This window comes from Ylistrum balloti, unplaced genomic scaffold (assembly GCF_031769215.1).
Source record: "Ylistrum balloti isolate Yb309-2 unplaced genomic scaffold, AGI_CSIRO_Ybal_v1 Utg370252, whole genome shotgun sequence".
NCBI classification, from domain to species: Eukaryota; Metazoa; Mollusca; class Bivalvia; order Pectinida; family Pectinidae; genus Ylistrum; species Ylistrum balloti.
The window spans coordinates 86,788-106,898 of NW_026782201.1; the positions used below are offsets into that span (position 1 = coordinate 86,788).

Genomic DNA, 20,111 nt, shown 5'->3' on the forward strand with positions numbered 1-20,111 from the left:
TATCACGTGACTGTGACTTTAATCCTAGTTATCTATAAGCTTTGTACCGAAACTGTATTAACCTAGCAAACTCTACCAGAGTTGTCGTTCCTTGCCGTTACAGAGTAGCGATGTTAAAGTTATTGGTAAGATTTGAAAGGCAAGGAAAACCTTCTGGTTTCTGAAAGCAAACAAAGAGCTCATGGTTCCCTTCAAGCATTCTAAGGCTAACAGGAGCTCCTGGTTTGGGTCCAGATTCCGGAGACTACATGTATTACAAGAATGTCTAATTCCAGTTTGTCATTCGACGCCTAACGAGGATCTTCCTTGATTTATACAGTACACATATTAAATGTTTCTTTGCCAAGAATGATAAAGCTTTTCATGTTGGACGTAGAATTTTGTCGCTAATGCTACGTCTCTCTATCGGAGTCGTTCACGTTAGGACACGTTTATATATAACGTAGAACGTTATCAAAAAGCAAAATATCTCCAACTTATCAAGATTGCATTAATTTTTATGTCCATCATCTGTGTAGATGTACTAACCACTAGAACATCGATATGTAGTGCACGTGCAGGTACGTGTAAAATCTGGTCCTGTCTATATCAGATTTTTATAGAGATGTTTATCCTGTTGACACAACGTTTTCTGTGTCAGCAAAATATGATGACTCTTTGAAAAGTTTTCTCTGTTTTTGCTATTTTCTGCAATGGGTTACCTGTAATAGAAAATTATATCTTTAAATTCTTCTCTCTGATATTGACAGGTTGTAGACTTTCTGTAATTTGCAATACGTATGACTGGCAGGTGCGTGAGTAAACTGAAACTAATATAGTGACCAGTTACTCTGACACCTACGTATTCAAAAGTCACGTGACTACCAGACATGCTACACATACTAGTTATTACACGAGAGTAACCCTTAACACACATCTTAGGATCTCTAGGATTTGGGAAATAAATCGTGTACAGTTACTAACACACGTTTTGTTGACAGTGTGTGCAATCTGAATCGGATAATTAGTTCGCAAAGTATGGACTACAGTGTCTTTTTCTGGTATAAGTATTTTGAATTTGACTTGCTGTAGCACAATCGTCACAATTTATTCTCAATATTCTAAATTTTTTTATAAAACTAGATGACAATCTCGTAACACATTGGAATGTTGTCGTTACCGATGTATATAGTACTTTGATTTTACGGGAAAACTTCAGAGTTCAGGTTTAAGAAAATACATCATTATATAATTCCAGTTTCTGACATCAGGATTGTCATGTTTTTTTTACCAAAGCATTCTGGGAAAGATAGTTGTCTTATGTCAAGTGTTATCAGTATGATAATGTGTATAAAGTCTTATATTCAAATCAGTTTATCTGTGCACCATATTTATAATATACATATGCAACATTACCTATATATATATGTATATAGTGTTTTAAAATGGTGTGTAATCTGCAGTGCACATCCTCGGAGTCACTCAGGGGGTTCCATAATATTATCTATTTTGAGTAATGCACAAAGCACATACACTGTGAAACATCTAAAATACAAACGCCAGGAAACACTGTGGTACATAATCCTTTCTGCACGAAAGGGTTCGCCAGAATAACGTAGGGATGGCGCAAAGTAATGTAGATTTTATCACAGCTTTGTGATTACTCTATCCCGTAGAACAATTCAACTCATGTAGAAATACTACATGTTATTAAAATTTGAACTTTGTAAATGGGAAAGTCAGGATCTGGCAACTTGTGTATTGCAAGTTAGATGTTACAGTGAGCTTGTCATATTATGTTTCTCGCCGTGTCAATCTCTATCTCTGTTACTGTTCACCCGATCTATTCCTGGAAAATATACATAAGACATATATATTTAATGGTCTTGTTTAGATATTGATATAAGCAGTCAATTTCGTGTTATACCACGCTGTATTGTCTCCTGGTGCTTTACAGAGAGTGTTCCAGAATTCGCGGTGGTATGAGTGTTGCAATGTAAAAGTCATCACCTTTCGGAAATTCTTGGCATATGGGCTTACAATCAGAGGTGTTCCGATGTTGATCCGCCTTGTGAGTGCTGTACATAAATTCTAGCACCATCCGATTGTATTTTGACAGTTGATGTTAGGATCACGAAAATCCCGAACTATCAAATGGGAGTTTATAGTCATGTAGCCAATTAGAAATACATAACATTTACATAAGTTTGCCAAACGTTGATCTGAAGTTGATTAATAACAGTTGTGAGAGATTAGTAATACAGCTTGAAGAAAGGTAGAGTTAGAGAGAATTATTCTCACTAGTCCAGCACATGCCTCAGTAGTACTGCACACGTCTACAACACGTAAGGGTGTGTTGAGAATTAAGCTCGCCTCGTGAAGAGATGCACGTGCAGTAACTTGTGTTTTAATTATGGCAGTGAGCTCTGTGTACGTATTATGGGTAACTTGTGTATGAAGTCGTTGTGTAGAATACGTCGGACATATAACAGTTCGTATACAGTTAAATGTAGCTGTTGCAGATTTCTTAAGGTGAAGTGGGCTGGTTTAAGGACAAATTGTGCCCTAAATCAGTATATGTTAAACTTGTCACAGCACCAGCTCCAGTCATCAGCCCATGACATCGACCAAAACAATATCATAATATTTAACTGGTTTCTTGATTTCCTGCAACTTGTGATTGTAGACAATTAACAGAGTGAAGTTTATCATTACAATGTTCTTTTTAAACAAAAAGAGAATTTTGATTTTAGGTTATCATTTAGATAACTACACCAAGCAAATTTTACTGCTTAAAACTGGTAATAAGTCTAAAAAATCACTTAGATTTATACGTCGGCAATGTGACTTGTACGAATGAGTCAAATCGAGTAGAAATTAAATATCTTTCCCTTAACACAATTCAAACTGTAAATAAAGCCTTAATAGATTTTCATATAGCCATAGATTTTATATTTTAAAAAAATCAAGCTCGGGAAACTTGCTATTGTGTCAGTTATTTTCCCACTTGAATGGTCTAGATCGACAGATAAATTATTTACTTGAATTTCGTGTTTGATGTACTTTTAGATATATCATAATTGTAAAGCGTGTGCTTGACTTCGTGAAACATCGTTAAACGATAAAATTAATAGTCGGAGACACGAACTGTTAATTACCCATTCGACACGTGAATACAGAATGTATCCGTGACAGAATTATGTATCTTTTAAAGTCACTCTGGCTGTGGAGGATTATCTAAGTATTTTAGCTAACTTGGCAACCAAACAATATATTAGTACATTTATCAAGTACATACCTCTCGATACACACCCTATATAGATCCTGGCATATCCAACATCTATTAGTTGAATGATGAAATACATACTGAAATCTTTGCCAGAGAGCACTTTTATTGACAGAATCGCACGCATACACGTGCAAAACCCAAGCAAAAGTTATCCGCCTCTTTCGCACAACAAAGATTCTTCGCCCAAATCTCTGAACAGGTGCATTTTCGACCATGACACCGATCAGGCACGTCCGACATGAGAGGGACTATAAGGGTATACTGTAGCTTTCCTCCCAATATTTCCTCTGTGCCATACCCTTAGCCACGAACTCGTGGTAAACATAAGAATCACGCGAGAGACGTGCATACGCCTGCGTAACAGACACCACTGAAATTACAACCATACCATATTGACGTATTATTTATCTGAAAGTGACTCTGTCTCGCGCATGTGAACGTGCATTTTTCTATTCGTGAAATAACATTGGAGTGACACATTAGGTCTCTGATGTAACGTCCTTGTGTAAGCAACTGACAGGATTCCTATGGATTTCCTTGAGATTATGAAACATAAGTTCTTAAGTGTGTGATTCCTAAATCTTAAATTTCTGTGTCTGATGAAAAATCTCAGATGATGGTGAGGCTGACAACGGATGATACGGATGGCAATACAAATCCCATACTATGGATGAACTTTTGAGTTTGTCCGGAGATCGTTACTAAGTGTGAATAGTATCCATGACTTGATATAATCCGCTCACTCATAATTGGGTTCATGGTCATCCGAAAGGTGCCGTTAGGAGGCACCGCCACTTTTGGTTACCATGGCAATAGATGGTCGCGGCTTTGTGATCCTAATGAACCAGTTAGCCATTGAAATAATGGTATGTATACAGTTCCTGTTGGACAATGAACGTAAATATTGTTGGTATGATGATATGTATATACAACTTGCATTCATTCATACATCAATACATATATAATAATATGTATACAAGTGGCAATTATTAATGTAATGAACGTCAATACAGTCGGTATAATGATATGTATACAACTGGCATTCATAAATGTAATGAACGTCATGACAGTCGGTATAATGATATGTATACAACTGGCATTCATAAATGTAATGAACGTCATGACAGTCGGTATAGTGATATGTATACAAATGGCATTCATTACTATAATGAACGTCAATACAGTCAGTATAATGATATTTATACAACTGATGTGCATTACTGTAATGAACGTCAACACAGTCGGTATAATGATATGTATACAACTGGCATTCATAAATGTAATGAACGTCATGACAGTCGGTATAGTGATATGTATACAAATGACATTCATTACTATAATGAACGTCAATACAGTCAGTATAATGATATTTATACAACTGATGTGCATTACTAAAATGAAAGTCAATACAGTCGGTATAATGATATGTATACAACTGATGTTCATTACTATCATGACGTAAGTTACGGATGGTGTAAAGATCTGGTTATAAGCATGGAGTTGGTAAAAATTCTACTTATGTAAATGTTATCTACCTTGGCACTTCAAACATATCTATGTTTCGCATTCGCTGACACAATTAATTATCTAAATTGTTTTTTCTCAACAACTGGTCCGTTTATAGTTGACATTTTTAATGGTCCGCTGTGTATGATCAACATGTATAGCAATTATGCAACTTATCCTGGTAGAGAGTGGCCATTTAAGAAAGTGTGCTACTTTCTTCTTATTCCTCTCGAACCGACGCTGTACAAAGGGGATAAGCAGTGTCACGTCACATCCATCTGTTTACACGACTACGATTTACAATTAAAACTGTCCGAACCCACTGTGGTACTGCTGTAGCTATTTTGTACACAATGTACTTCCGGTTAGAATGACGTAATAAGTGACATCTGCCAAACTTACGACAATTTGGGAACACATCTTGACTAGTAACTACCGGAGTCTGTTACTGATTAACGACAAAGTTGTACTGTTTAAACTCCTAGTCTACTGGGGCTTTCTGCATTATTTGTCACCGTCTATCTTCAATCTACTCAAAATCGTAGCTTGGTATGTCAGACGAAGTAATCTTCTAGGGATTGTAATATTATCAGTACTGGAACAGACGCTGTTGTAATATTGCCAGTGCTGGGACGGATGATGTTGTAAGGTTGTAAGTGAGGGGACGGACGCTGGTATGTTGTCCATTCAAGGGGAAGGACGCTGGTATGTTGTCCATTCAAGAGGACGAACGCTGGTATGTTGTCAAAGCAAGGACAGGTGTTATATAGTCATTTTTGGGACGGACGCTGGTATCTTGTCAATTCAGGGGGACGGACGCTGGTATGTTGTCAATTCAAGGGGACGGACGGTGTTATGTTGTTCATTCAAGGGGACGGACGCTGGTTTGTTGTCCATTCAAGGGGACGGACGGTGTTATGTTGTTCATTCAAGGGGACGGACGCTGGTATGTTGTTCTTTCAAGGGGACGGACGCTGGTATGTTGTTCATTCAAGGGGACGGACGCTGGTATGTTGTCAATTCAAGGGGACGGACGCTGGTATGTTGTCAATTCAAGGGGACGGACGCTGGTATGTTGTTGGGACGGACGCTGGTATGTTGTTCATTCAAGGGGACGGACGCTGGTATGTTGTCCATTCAAGGGGACGGACGCTGGTATGTTGTCCATTCAAGGGGACGGACGCTGGTATGTTGTCCATTCAAGGGGACGGACGCTGATATGTTGTTGGGACGGACGCTGGTATGTTGTTCATTCAAGGGGACGGACGCTGGTATGTTGTCCATTCAAGGGGACGGACGCTGGTATGTTGTTCATTCAAGGGGACGGACGCTGGTATGTTGTTCATTCAAGGGGACGGACGCTGGTATGTTGTCCATTCAAGGGGACGGACGCTGGTATGTTGTCCATTCAAGGGGACGGACGCTGGTATGTTGTTCATTCAAGGGGACGGACGCTGGTATGTTGTTCATTCAAGGGGACGGACGCTGGTATGTTGTTCATTCAAGGGGACGGACGCTGGTATGTTGTCCATTCAAGGGGACGGACGCTGGTATGTTGTTGGGACGGACGCTGGTATGCTGTTGGGATGGACGCTATTAAGGATTTTTTGTCAGTGTTGGTTGTGACGGAGATGGTTTTTAGACAGATTATTATCAAGTTTAAGCTGTCTGTTGCATATAACTTAGCATATTAATCTATCTGGTTCAGAAAACTAACCATGCCAAAGTCTCTGATATATATCACTAATCAGATGGCGCCAAGACAACTCTAACCAGGTTAATCTGTCTACATGCAATACATATCACTACCGGGTAAGGCTATCTAATACATGACATTAACCAGGTTAAACCGGGTTAGGCTTTCTTATTAATATTACTAACATGATTAAACAAATCACTAACTGGGTTGAGCTGTCTTATACAAATCACTAACTGGGTTGAGCTCTCTTGTACAAATCACTAACTGGGTTGAGTTGTTTATACAAATCAGTAACTGGGTTGAGCTGTCTCATACAAATCAATAGCTGGGTTGAGCTGTCTTATACAAATCAGTAACTGGGTTGAGCTGTCTTATACAAATCAGCTGTCTTATACAAATCAATAGCTGGGTTGAGCTGTCTTACAAATCACAATAGCTGGGTTGAGCTGTCTTATACAAATCAGTAACTGGGTTGAGCTGTCTTATACAAATCAATAGCTGGGTTGAGCTGTCTTATACAAATACTAAATCACTAACTGGGTTGAGCTGTCTTATACAAATCAGTAACTGGGTTGAGCTGTCTTATACAAATCAGTAACTGGGTTGAGCTGTCTTATACAAATCAGTAACTGGGTTGAGCTGTCTTATACAAATCAGTAACTGGGTTGAGCTGTCTTATACAAATCAGTAACTGGGTTGAGCTGTCTCATACAAATCAATAGCTGGGTTGAGCTGTCTCATACAAATCAGTAACTGGGTTGAGCTGTCTTATACAAATCAGTAACTGGGTTGAGCTGTCTCATACAAATCAATAGCTGGGTTGAGCTGTCTTATACAAATCAGTAACTGGGTTGAGCTGTCTTATACAAATCAGTAACTGGGTTGAGCTGTCTCATACAAATCAGTAACTGGGTTGAGCTGTCTCATACAAATCAATAGCTGGGTTGAGCTGTCTTATACAAATCACTAACTGGGTTGAGCTGTCTTAAACAAATCACTAACTGGGTTGAGCTGTCTTAAACAAATCACTAACTCGATTAAGCCGACTATATGTTACACTTACTTGGTTAGGCTGTCTAATCCAGATCACCCCCAGACAGTTGCTTTCCAGATATACAATATACATTTGGGGTTAGTTAAGTCCCCCGCAGACCGCGTTATGTTGTTTACTTATGTACTTACAAAATAAAAAGGCACTGCTACAGAAGGTATATATATCAGACATTAGATAGTATCGGTACGGTATGGATCTAACATTGTTGTAAGGAATATTTTGTTCGGGAGTTGTAATTGTTAAACATTGTTCACCAAACTGAGTGAAGGTTTAAGAATTTTCTTAGTGAACACAACTTTCTGTTAATGCTGAAGACACTAGTTAGAGTCCATCTTGAATACTAAAATACTGAACTGTATGACACCCGTACAAAATGAAACATATCAATATCATTGAGGCTGTACAACGGAGGGTAACTAAGCAGATACGTGGATTTAAGATAATGTCTATGCAGAAGGGCTTTCAAGCCCCAGATAGGCAACACTTCAGAAGGATCAGAGGATCATGAAGTATTTAAGTTAAAGAAAAATATCTCCGATAACGAGGCATCAGATTTTCTTATACTCTCGAACGACATGGTCAAAATACAGGGGACATTTCGAAAAAGACAGGGGACAAGGGAACATTTGAAAAAGTCAGGGGACAAGACGACATTTGAAAAAGACAGGGGACAAAGGGACATTTGAAAAAGTCAGGGGACAAGACGACATTTGAAAAAGACAGGGGACAAGACGACATTTGAAAAAGACAGGGGATAAAACGACATCCGAAAAAGAAATGGGACAAGGGGACATTCGAAAAAGACGGGACAAGGGGACATTCGAAAAAGACGAGGGACAAGGGGACATTCGAAAAAGACGAAGGACAAGGGGACATTCGAAAAAGTCAGGGGACAAGACGACATTTGAAAAAGACAGGGGATAAAACGACATCCGAAAAAGAAATGGAACAAGGGGACATTCGAAAAAGACGGGAAAAGGGGACATTTGAAAAAGTCAGGGGACAAAACGACATTTGAAAAAGACAGGGGATAAAACGACATCCGAAAATTAAAACGTGACAACGGGACATTCGAAAAAGACGAGACAAGGGGACATTCGAAAAAGACAAGGGACAAGGGGACATTCGAAAAAGTCAGGGGACAAGACGACATTTGAAAAAGACAGGGGATAAAACGACATCCGAAAATTAAAATGGGACGAGGGGGCATGCGAAAAAGACGGGACAAGGGGACATTTGAAAAAGACAAGGGACAAGGGGACATTCGAAAAAGCTATTTTCGCTGCGTTGTAAACGAGATATATAGGGGGGAAAACCGTTATTAGTCTGCGCTTAGTCAAAACGTGGGAAAACCTCCAGTAATTTCGGTACAAGCAGTTAATTCCTTCAGTGATAGACTAAATAAGCGTTGAGAAGAACTTTTATTTATATAAGTACATTATTGTCCAGTCCGAAATTCTATATTAATTGGAAGAGTTGCCACGATATATTTAATGTATCGTTGTAATTGTTTATTTGACTCCGGTGTAGAGGATCTTAAATTATACTGTACTGGTGATTAACTTAAGAATTGAAAAGTATTAATTCCATTTTGTTCGGGACGTACTATCAACAAGGGAAATGTAGGTATATATGTGGTTTGATGAGGGTAGAGTTACATATTAAGTATATCGACAAGTTCAGTGTTCAGATGATCAGGTGCTAAAATATATTCTGTTATTAGAGTATATATAAGTAAACTTCTGGTATTGGAGTATATGTAAGCAGAACTTTTGGTATTGGAGTATATATAAGTAAAACTACTGGTATTGGAGTATATATAAGTAAAACTACTGGTATTGCAGTATATATAAGTAAAACTACTGGTATTGGAGTATATATATATAAGTTAACTTCTGGTAATGGAGTATATATAAGCAAAACATCTGGTATTGGAGTATATATAAGTAAACTTCTGGTATTGGAGTATATATAAGTAAAACTACTGGTATTGCAGTATATATAAGTAAAACTACTGGTATTGGAGTATATATAAGTAAAACTACTGGTATTGCAGTATATATAAGTAAAACTACTGGTATTGGAGTATATATAAGTAAAACTTCTGGTATTGCAGTATATATAAGTAAAACTACTGGTATTGGAGTATATAAGTAAAACTTCTGGTATTGGAGTATATATTAGTAAAACTTCTGGTATTGGAGTAAATAGTAATGATGATAATACAGGATAAATATGTACAGATTTGTATACAAAGCATAAGAACATATGGCACATATAACATGTTATACATAATCAGGAATGAGTTGTTAGCTATATCTTTAATATATCAGCTAGTTATAATTATATATAATTATATATATAAATAAGCGTTGAGAAGAACTTTTATTTATATAAGTACATTATTGTCCAGTCCGAAATTCTATATTAATTGGAAGAGTTGCCACGATATATTTAATGTATCGTTGTAATTGTTTATTTGACTCCGGTGTAGAGGATCTTAAATTATACTGTACTGGTGATTAACTTAAGAATTGAAAAGTATTAATTCCATTTTTAATATTCAGGGATTATATCAACAAGGGAAATGTAGGTATATATGTGGTTTGATGAGGGTAGAGTTACATATTAAGTATATCGACAAGTTCAGTGTTCAGATGATCAGGTGCTAAAATATATTCTGTTATTAGAGTATATATAAGTAAACTTCTGGTATTGGAGTATATGTAAGCAGAACTTTTGGTATTGGAGTATATATAAGTAAAACTACTGGTATTGGAGTATATATAAGTAAACTTCTGGTATTGGAGTATATATAAGTAAAACTACTGGTATTGGAGTATATATAAGTAAAACTACTGGTATTGCAGTATATATAAGTAAAACTACTGGTATTGGAGTATATATAAGTAAAACTACTGGTATTGCAGTATATATAAGTAAAACTACTGGTATTGGAGTATATATAAGTAAAACTTCTGGTATTGCAGTATATATAAGTAAAACTACTGGTATTGGAGTATATATAAGTAAAACTACTGGTATTGCAGTATATCTAAGTAAAACTACTGGTATTGCAGTATATATAAGTAAAACAAATGGTATTGGAGTATATATAAGTAAAACTACTGGTATTGCAGTATATCTAAGTAAAACTACTGGTATTGCAGTATATATAAGTAAAACTACTGGTATTGGAGTATATATAAGTAAAACTACTGGTATTGGAGTATATATAAGTAAAACTACTGGTATTGGAGTATATATAAGTAAAACTACTGGTATTGCAGTATATATAAGTAAAACTACTGGTATTGGAGTATATATAAGTAAAACTTCTGGTATTGCAGTATATCTAAGTAAAACTACTGGTATTGCAGTATATATAAGTAAAACAAATGGTATTGGAGTATATATAAGTAAAACTACTGGTATTGGAGTATATATAAGTAAAACTACTGGTATTGCAGTATATATAAGTAAAACTACTGGTATTGGAGTATATATAAGTAAAACTTCTGGTATTGCAGTATATCTAAGTAAAACTACTGGTATTGCAGTATATATAAGTAAAACTACTGGTATTGGAGTATATATAAGTAAAACTACTGGTATTGGAGTATATATAAGTAAAACTTCTGGTATTGGAGTATATATAAGTAAAACAAATGGTATTGGAGTATATATAAGTAAAACTTCTGGTATTGGAGTATATATAAGTAAAACTTCTGGTATTGGAGTATATATAAGTAAAACTACTGGTATTGCAGTATATATAAGTAAAACTACTGGTATTGGAGTATATATAAGTAAAACTTCTGGTATTGCAGTATATATAAGTAAAACTACTGGTATTGCAGTATATATAAGTAAAACAAATGGTATTGGAGTATATATAAGTAAAACTACTGGTATTGGAGTATATATAAGTAAAACTACTGGTATTGCAGTATATATAAGTAAAACTACTGGTATTGGAGTATATATAAGTAAAACTTCTGGTATTGCAGTATATATAAGTAAAACTACTGGTATTGGAGTATATAAGTAAAACTTCTGGTATTGGAGTATATATAAGTAAAACTACTGGTATTGGAGTATATATAAGTAAAACTTCTGGTATTGGAGTATATATTAGTAAAACTTCTGGTATTGGAGTAAATAGTAATAATGATAATACAGGCTAAATATGTACAGATTTGTATACAAAGCATAAGAACATATGGCACATATAACATGTTATACATAATCAGGAATGATTTGTTAGCTATATCTTTAATATATCAGCTAGTTATAATTATATACAAGATATATAATATAAGACAAGAGTACATATCCCAAAAAAAGCGTTAAAACGCTTATTTCCATTGGGGTCCTTAAAATGGATTTACAAATGTAAATAATAATATACATAATAACTATCATGATTCTCTTACATTTTGTTTTGAAAGTGACGTTTCACTTGGGTTTTGAACTTAATCTTGTTTGATATACTTTTAATATCTTCTTTTGCGTATTGGAATATATACAAGCAGAAATTATGGTATTTGAGTATATCTAAACAATGGATTTTTGTGGCCCGAGACAGACTTTCACTGTTTATATACTTTAGTTGTTGTTCAACCCTATCTTTAATAACGACGCTTAACTTTCAGTAAACAGACTGATGTGTTTATTCATATGTAAATAGCGATGATTAACTTTCATGAAAAAGACTATACTATGTTCTCCACGATCTTCAAGTCTGGATAAGATAAATCGCGAAAACAAATCGCACGCGAGAGAAAGTTCGTCTGCAGTATTTGTTTTTTGGAATACATTTTCAGTATAATATCAAGAGATTCACTACTTATTACACGACGTCAGCAATTTGGTGGTATTATTTTCTGCATTTGGCTAGAAAGCAAAAAATGTCTTCTATGAACGAAAGATATCAATCCAGTGTGTACATAGAACCCAGAGTTTACACCAGAATGTGCATGTATGATTTTTGATGAGAGTCAGAAATGTTATATGCTTGATATGTTTTACTCTCGTGGGTTTAAGCGTCTACACAAAATGTTATGTTCCAATAATAAATAGTTAAGATATTTTCTTAGAATTATTGAAACTCAATTTATGTCATTTGGTGGCAGCATGTGTGTAGACTATCTCTCGTGACTGAGGCAGCCTGTTACGTTAACAGTGACACGAGATCTACCGAAATGTTTCCTATATGTGTTTGTCGATACTGTTAGTACTGCAGTCACGAATACAGTGTCAAGATTCAGGCAACGTTTCAAGAAGGACTGACGACCTTAAAATCCAAGGTCAATAAGGAGGTTACTGTCTCCTCGCTGTATAAGACAAACACAGACATTTTTACAATTAGATTTGAGTTTTGCTTTAAGTACGGAATATGAAGGTGATCGAAAGGCCACGTGCATCGACATCCATTTGTTATTGTTTGTAGATAGAGAAAAAAACACTGGAAGACCTCCAAACTCCGCGACTAGCAAGCCCCCTCCTCCTCCCCATAGCAGTGTCTGACATAATACTAAGAGTTTTGTATCAGTTATGTTTGCATCAATGTAAACACCTGATCTACACGCCGGGGTGATCGTGACAGGCGTGCTGGCGACATGTTTGTAGTGTATACTATATGTATACTATTCCGTGAACGGGTAGGGTATGCCTTGTCAACATTCCGAGAATTTCCCCGCGCTGTACAAAGTGCGCGTGCAGTATAGTTACCAGCTGAAACAGGACTGCGAGACATTTTGTATTTTTGGTTGAAACACAACGAGTTTATGGTTCCTAGAGGTTGCCAAGTGACGGTGGGACGTAATGTCACGTGATGTGATTCTGGTAACGTGCTTTCTTTTACTGTTCTTTATCTTAAAACAATTTCAGTTTTAACAGAATTACAAGTGATACATGCATGATTTTTTTTCACTATCATGATGGCATCCACTTCTCATGTATCTGACATGCGCAGTGGAGAAACTCCTAGTGTCAGCCAGCACGAGCAAATCTGGTCCAATCAGCCACGCTGTTATGAGTGCGTTACGTACGGTACAAGTATGGATCAGAAACAAAGGTTCCGTCTAATGGTTTCTGATGTAAATGAACCATTAATAGTTAAGCATACTGATGTAAACAAACGATAGCTAGTGATCGTACTGATGTAAACAAACGATAGCTAGTGATCGTACTGATGTAAACAAACCATAGACAGTGATCGTACTGATGTAAACAAACCATAGACAGTGATCGTACTGATGTAAACAAACCATAGACAGTGATCGTACTGATGTAAACAAACCATAGACAGTGATCGTACTGATGTAAACAAACCATAGATAGTGATCGTACTGATGTAAACAAACCATAGATAGTGATCGTACTGATGTAAACAAACCATAGACAGTGATCGTACTGATGTAAACAAATCATAGACAGTGATCGTACTGATGTAAACAAACCATAGACAGTGATCGTACTGATGTAAACAAACCATAGATAGTGATCGTACTGATGTAAACAAACTATAGATAGTGATCGTACTGATGTAAACAAACCATAGATAGTGATCGTTCTGATGTAAACAAACCATAGACAGTGATCGTACTGATGTAAACAAACCATAGACAGTGATCGTACTGATGTAAACAAACCATAGATAGTGATCGTACTGATGTAAACAAACCATAGATAGTGATCGTACTGATGTAAACAAACCATAGACAGTGATCGTACTGATGTAAACAAACCATAGATAGTGATCGTACTGATGTAAACAAACCATAGATAGTGATCGTACTCACGTAAACAAACAAAACTGTTGAATGCACTTGTGTAAACAGGCTATAGCTGGTGAACTTACTAATCGATGCTAGTGATCGCATTGGTGTTAAATAACATTGTCGGTGAATTACTGTTGTTAACATACCGTTATGTAGACACACCCTCACGGTGACTGTACGTTATCATTCACAAATATTAGAGTGAAAACCACTCACAATTAAACGGTATCACTTTTCTAAGGTGAAGCCTCAAATGAAATTACATTTTTTAACACAAAACATCGATACATTGTGATGTAAGAACTCAACATTCAAGTGTTGTTCTGTAACAAAGCATTAATTGAAATGGTTATGAAGTAAGCAAAATATCCTCTGAAGTCTCCCTCGATATAAACACATCTTTAAACATAACGAGTCCGTCCCAGACCAAACAAACTCTACAATTCTGTTGTTCAATTGCCGGGTTTTCGCTTTAAACTGCCATATCACAAACTGACAAGGAGATAAATTACTTAGTGTCACTTTAATGTTAACCCAACACAGTGACTGGTTGAGTATTCGTGGCCTCCGAAACCCCTCCCTAAGATCGCTAGACACAGATGCTTCTCTGTGTATACATACCAGCAAACACTCTAACGACTAATTTCATATAACATTATCAACACACATGCACGTACATTACATGTACGGAACGAATGCATGTATCGAGCGTGTATCGGTGTCTTTCTGGTTTTACTGAGGATTGTATTTGACAGTAACATGCATGTCTGTAAGGATAGACATGTCGGGTAACCGTCAGGCTCACCTGAACACTGGGGGCATATGTGAGTTCACGATGAATAGGTCAATCTCCTGGGATGTTTAGAGGGAAACTGTTTCACCATGTATCACCTTGGATTTTCGGTAAGTGTGTGTATTATGGGAATCGTGGTTACTTCCGGCGAGTGTACTATATAATTAAGTTTAGGGCTACTTCCGGTCAGTACATTTGTTCGTGCCGAGTGCATTGTGGCTTTAATATAGTATTAATTTATTTACAGTTACATCCGGGGAATTTATGGTGTCTGCGAAAGTTTACGCTACTTTGGTGAATGAGAAGTGTGACATGAGTTTTACTGCTTGTTCTGGAATAAAATCATCTCGTTTAAATTCCTGTTTAACTGTAATTACAGCACGCAGTGCATATCTAAGCGAGATAACTTCTTAATATTCCACGTTAGTCAGTTTTTACGAGTAATATCTGCGATAATTCGAATTACACAATGTGATGACTTTGAGCTTTCGCATAAATGGAGAAAATGTGAGATATAACAAGTAAAACATCATTATGAGGTTAACCTAGTAATGATGAGTCACAACAGTGATAAACGGGTCATAAAATCAATTTAATCACCAAAGCCGAAACGTGTAGTAGGGGTGGGAAGTCGAGTTATGATATTACCGGTAATGAGTAGAATTATAATGAGTCAAACGTGAAATAAGACGGAGCATGTGATATGTGACATGTGATAGTTCGGTTATAGAGCCATCACATGGTTAGTCGTGTTGTTAGAAGTAATTTCGAGTTGTATGTTAAAATATCCAGAAACAAATGTCATTAGTAAGTATTTTGAATTTTCAGTATATACCAGTCAACTCTGATTAATGGCGAATAAGCTGTGGAAAGACTAGTTATAATGAACAATTTCTATATTTCAGTCGAGTTGTAACATCAAATTTCTTTATGTCGAGTCATTCTGAATAATTTAGGTCAAAACTTCCGCTTTATCGAGTTATTTCGATGATATTTCAACTTACACTGGGCTATCCCCGGAAAATTCTTGTTATTTCTACTTAGTAAGTTACCTCTCGATAATTCAGGTTATAGATGCTACTTTATCCCTGAAAAACTGGATTATTGCTTTATCAGTTCAATGTTTTCTAGCTATATCTTACAACACCCAAATACTGATGACGTCATCAAAAATAGAGCTGCCTTTCAACAACTGTAAAAAATATTCTTTGGTGCATTTGTGTGTTTGTTTAGAAATGCATTTTCGCAAAAACATACTTGATTTTGTTTTGTTCAAAAGAAATACCTTTCGGCGGCATTGAATTTCTTTTTTCGTGAAAACATTAATTAAATGTGCGTTTGGAATATAGCTGTGTTTCTATTTAAATTTAATTATAAAGAATGGCCAGGATATTTTGCGGATTTATACCGAGCTGTTTATAGAATTCCTGCTCGGTACCGACCGGTGTCATTAATAGAATTTCATCTTTCATCGAAAATTGTAAACAGATTTTTCGAAGTATATATAACATAAAACGAAATTCCTGAATCAACGAGTTATTTTTAAGATAATTTTGTTTGTTGGTATGTTAATGTGACCAGACACATTTCGACTAGAATTCTTTTAATGAGTCCTCATCTGAATGCAATATCCCTTATATTGATGTTAGCCTATTCTCCCTTGGTCTTACTTCCATTTATTTTTTAATGAGTTATATTACGATTTCTGATACACATTGGCTGCAACACTCTCCGCGTCCTTTTCGAGCAAACTGAAATTTTTCGCCGGCGGGTGAAACATGCCTGTTGCCTTCTCCCTGGATACCTACTAAGTGGCGGCTAATTAAAGGTTATTTAAGGTTTAGGGATTTCATTGTTATCAGTTTAGGGGACATTGTAGAGAACAAAACTGATTTGCTTTCTACCACTTTTTGGTCGTTCGTTTCCACAAACGACATTAGCTACATATACTTAGAGGAGCCAATGGAAACAAAAAAGGAAGGTTCAAATATTGTATCCAAAATATTAATGTTCATCAACTGTTACATGTCTAATTCGTTTGCACATTGGTATGGAATTATCTCCCCCTGCTCTGCTAAGTATGAATCAGAGTCGAGTCATTAAAAGTGATCAGAAAATATAGCGGGACGGATTTGTTTAATCCAGTTCACCGAAATCATGGTAGCCCCATTTGAACATCTTACAAAATCACATTCAATCACATTATTGACTTTCGTCAAGACAATACTATTTTTTTCGGAATAGGATATTAGTACTTCCGGTTCCGCTTTGTAAACAGAAGGTATCACAGGACTATTTTAGGGTTTTTGTCTAAAATTCCATGTTTTTATGTATATAGATCTTCTACATTTTCCAATCATACGGATAAAACAATGGTCTGTATGTATTACTGTGTAAACTTAAAATTCTTATAACACAATCACTAGAATATTTGAGTGTGATGGACTATAGGTACAGAGGATTATAGAACAACCGAAAAAGTCGGTAGTTTCCTTACCATCTCGTCACACTATTCTTAACCTTGTGTACAGAGGATTATAGTACAGCCGAAAAAGTCGGTAGTTTCCTTACCATCTCGTCACACTATTCTTAACCTTGTGTACAGAGGATTATAGTACAGCCGAAAAAGTGGGTAGTTTCCTTACCATCTCGTCACACTATTCTTAACCTTGTGTACAGAGGATTATAGTACAGCCGAAAAAGTGGGTAGTTTCCTTACCATCTCGTCACACTTTCACAACCTTGTGTACAGAGGATTATAGTACAGCCGAAAAAGTGGGTAGTTTCCTTACCATCTCGTCACACTTTCACAACCTTGTGTACAGAGGATTATAGTACAGCCGAAAAAGTGGGTAGTTTCCTTACCATCTCGTCACACTTTTCTCAACCTTGTGTACAGAGGATTATAGTACAGCCGAAAAAGTCGGTCGATTATATACCATCTCGTCAACTACATACATCAGTGCTAATACGTTCCACTCTGATCATTTGTCTGATAAAGGTGACCGTGTAGTCATCGAAACGTCACACTCAAATCTTTTACTGGTTGTGTTATAAGAACATCTATTCTATTAACATTACCAGTTTGAAGAAAATATTTAAAAATAATGGCCTTTATGGTCATCAAACTGTGCCTGGAACACGAACAAGACAGAACATAGTAATTTTATTGATTGCTTACATCGGAACGTGGGCAAATTTGATTAATTCCGTACATTTACATATGCTGTTTAAGTAAGTTTTTTTCAACAAATGCACCAAACGTGGTGGATATGTGTATACCCCATTGTATACAGACTGTATGTATGTTGCTAGAATTGTGATGTAATGGTGAAGTGAGACAGTTGTGTATGCTGTTTTAGACATATAGGTATTGAACCTGTAAAGTATGTGACCAGTGTATTGTTGCCTTTAGTGAAACCTTTACATGTCACAAGAGGTCGGACAATCTACCCGTACACACACGATCTGACCATTCTCTGCGTTGTTTAGTAGATAGGATTAATGTCCTCTCTCACCAGCTACCTCTATCCTCTTACGGTAACGTAAGGAATCATAATTTTACAGAGTGTTGGTTAGGTAACAGCGCGCCTGTAACTTAGCAATGACCACAACGGATTACATTTCCTTGTCGAAACACTGTGTTTCCTCGGCAGATATCAAGTTAGATGTGTTTGATGCTCGTCAGTTGTTCCACAGCTGTTTGCCTTGATCTCCTGTAGGAACATGACCTTGTTTGTATGGCACGTGGTTTTATTCTCCTAGTACTTATCATTAGCCCCTATTTTGACCTAGCTTCGTTGAACTTGAAGTTAAAATTAAGGTTACTTATACATTCTTTTCTTTACTGAACAGCAATTGAGAAACAAGCTTTAATGTTATATCAGTCACTTTTGTTGACCCGAACGGAAGCGCACAAGGAGTCTTATTGTGGGAGGAAAACGGACGTGGTCGGGCAAGTTACTGTATACCTCTTCACGTCCGTTCCGGGAATCGAACCCCGCACGCATAGGTGAAAGTCGAGTGTTACAACCCGACCACACAAGTTAAGGTTCTGTTTAAATGTCGGTCTTTTCATAACAAAATCTTTATCGGTAAAACGAAGCCTCTGTATTATTACCGCACGCAGTTGAGATGAACTCCCACAGTTTGAATCGGAATGATAAATGTTTATAATTCGAAAATGTTTTTGTCAGACCTATATGCTAAAAATGTTATCTTTGATAACTTTTCATTTGCATATATAATCCTACTGATAACAATATAGATATCTTACCAGCGTACATTATGAAAACTGAAAGAAGAATGAAAAAGATTGTTATCCTGAATTGTCGAGCAAATGTGCAAAAAACTGGATAAGGACGACATAAAAACAGACGATTTTATTACACGTTGCAGGTTCTTTCTCACTGTGGTTATTTTAGGCATCGTAAACGAGGCGCGATTACAGTACAACAGGAGTGTTACTCGCACAAGTAGAGAAATAAACTGTGATCGAATCTCTCCGTATTGTACTGAAGTGATGGCAGCAAGTTCGCCAATGATTAATCATATATTACTTAATCAATTAAAACAAATTTATCATATGTGCTATTTATCTGTCTGCAACGTTTACTGTTCCCTTTACAATGCTCTGACAAATTCGCACCAAGGTGAGGTTAATGGGGGAAACCAGCGAGAGAGAATCGTAAACATATTTAACTGTTTATCATGTATCTTGTTTGTGAAACGTCTGAGAGAAATGGATGATGAGTGCGCCGACATTCATTCCCCGGTGCATTATACGACTGTTCTAGCCCGTTATCATTCCATGAGGTCAACAAATCCATACGGAAGAGTAATTGTATTGGCCGAAGACTAAGGGTCAGAGGTTAAGATTCCCAATATGTAACGTGCCTGTTGCGTTTGGAAGGGTGCATTTAGTGCAGTATTTCCTGTTTAAGTCTTACATCTGTCACTGCAAATAGGTAGTACCATACAAAATGTAGCTACAAGACAACATTCTA

The 20,111-nt window shown here is 36.4% G+C and overlaps 1 protein-coding gene across 1 annotated transcript in view; it reads left to right on the plus strand.

The window, feature by feature from the left end:
• Positions 1-4,019: 4,019 nt before the first annotated feature.
• LOC132552507 (potassium voltage-gated channel protein Shaw-like) overlaps positions 4,020-20,111 on the plus strand; it is a 41,155-nt gene continuing 25,063 nt past the window's right edge. Inside the window, exon 1 of the mRNA XM_060216689.1 lies at positions 4,020-4,134. Within this exon, the coding sequence (XP_060072672.1) occupies positions 4,075-4,134 (60 nt within the window). The 5' untranslated portion in view covers positions 4,020-4,074. The remainder of the gene's footprint in view (positions 4,135-20,111) is intronic.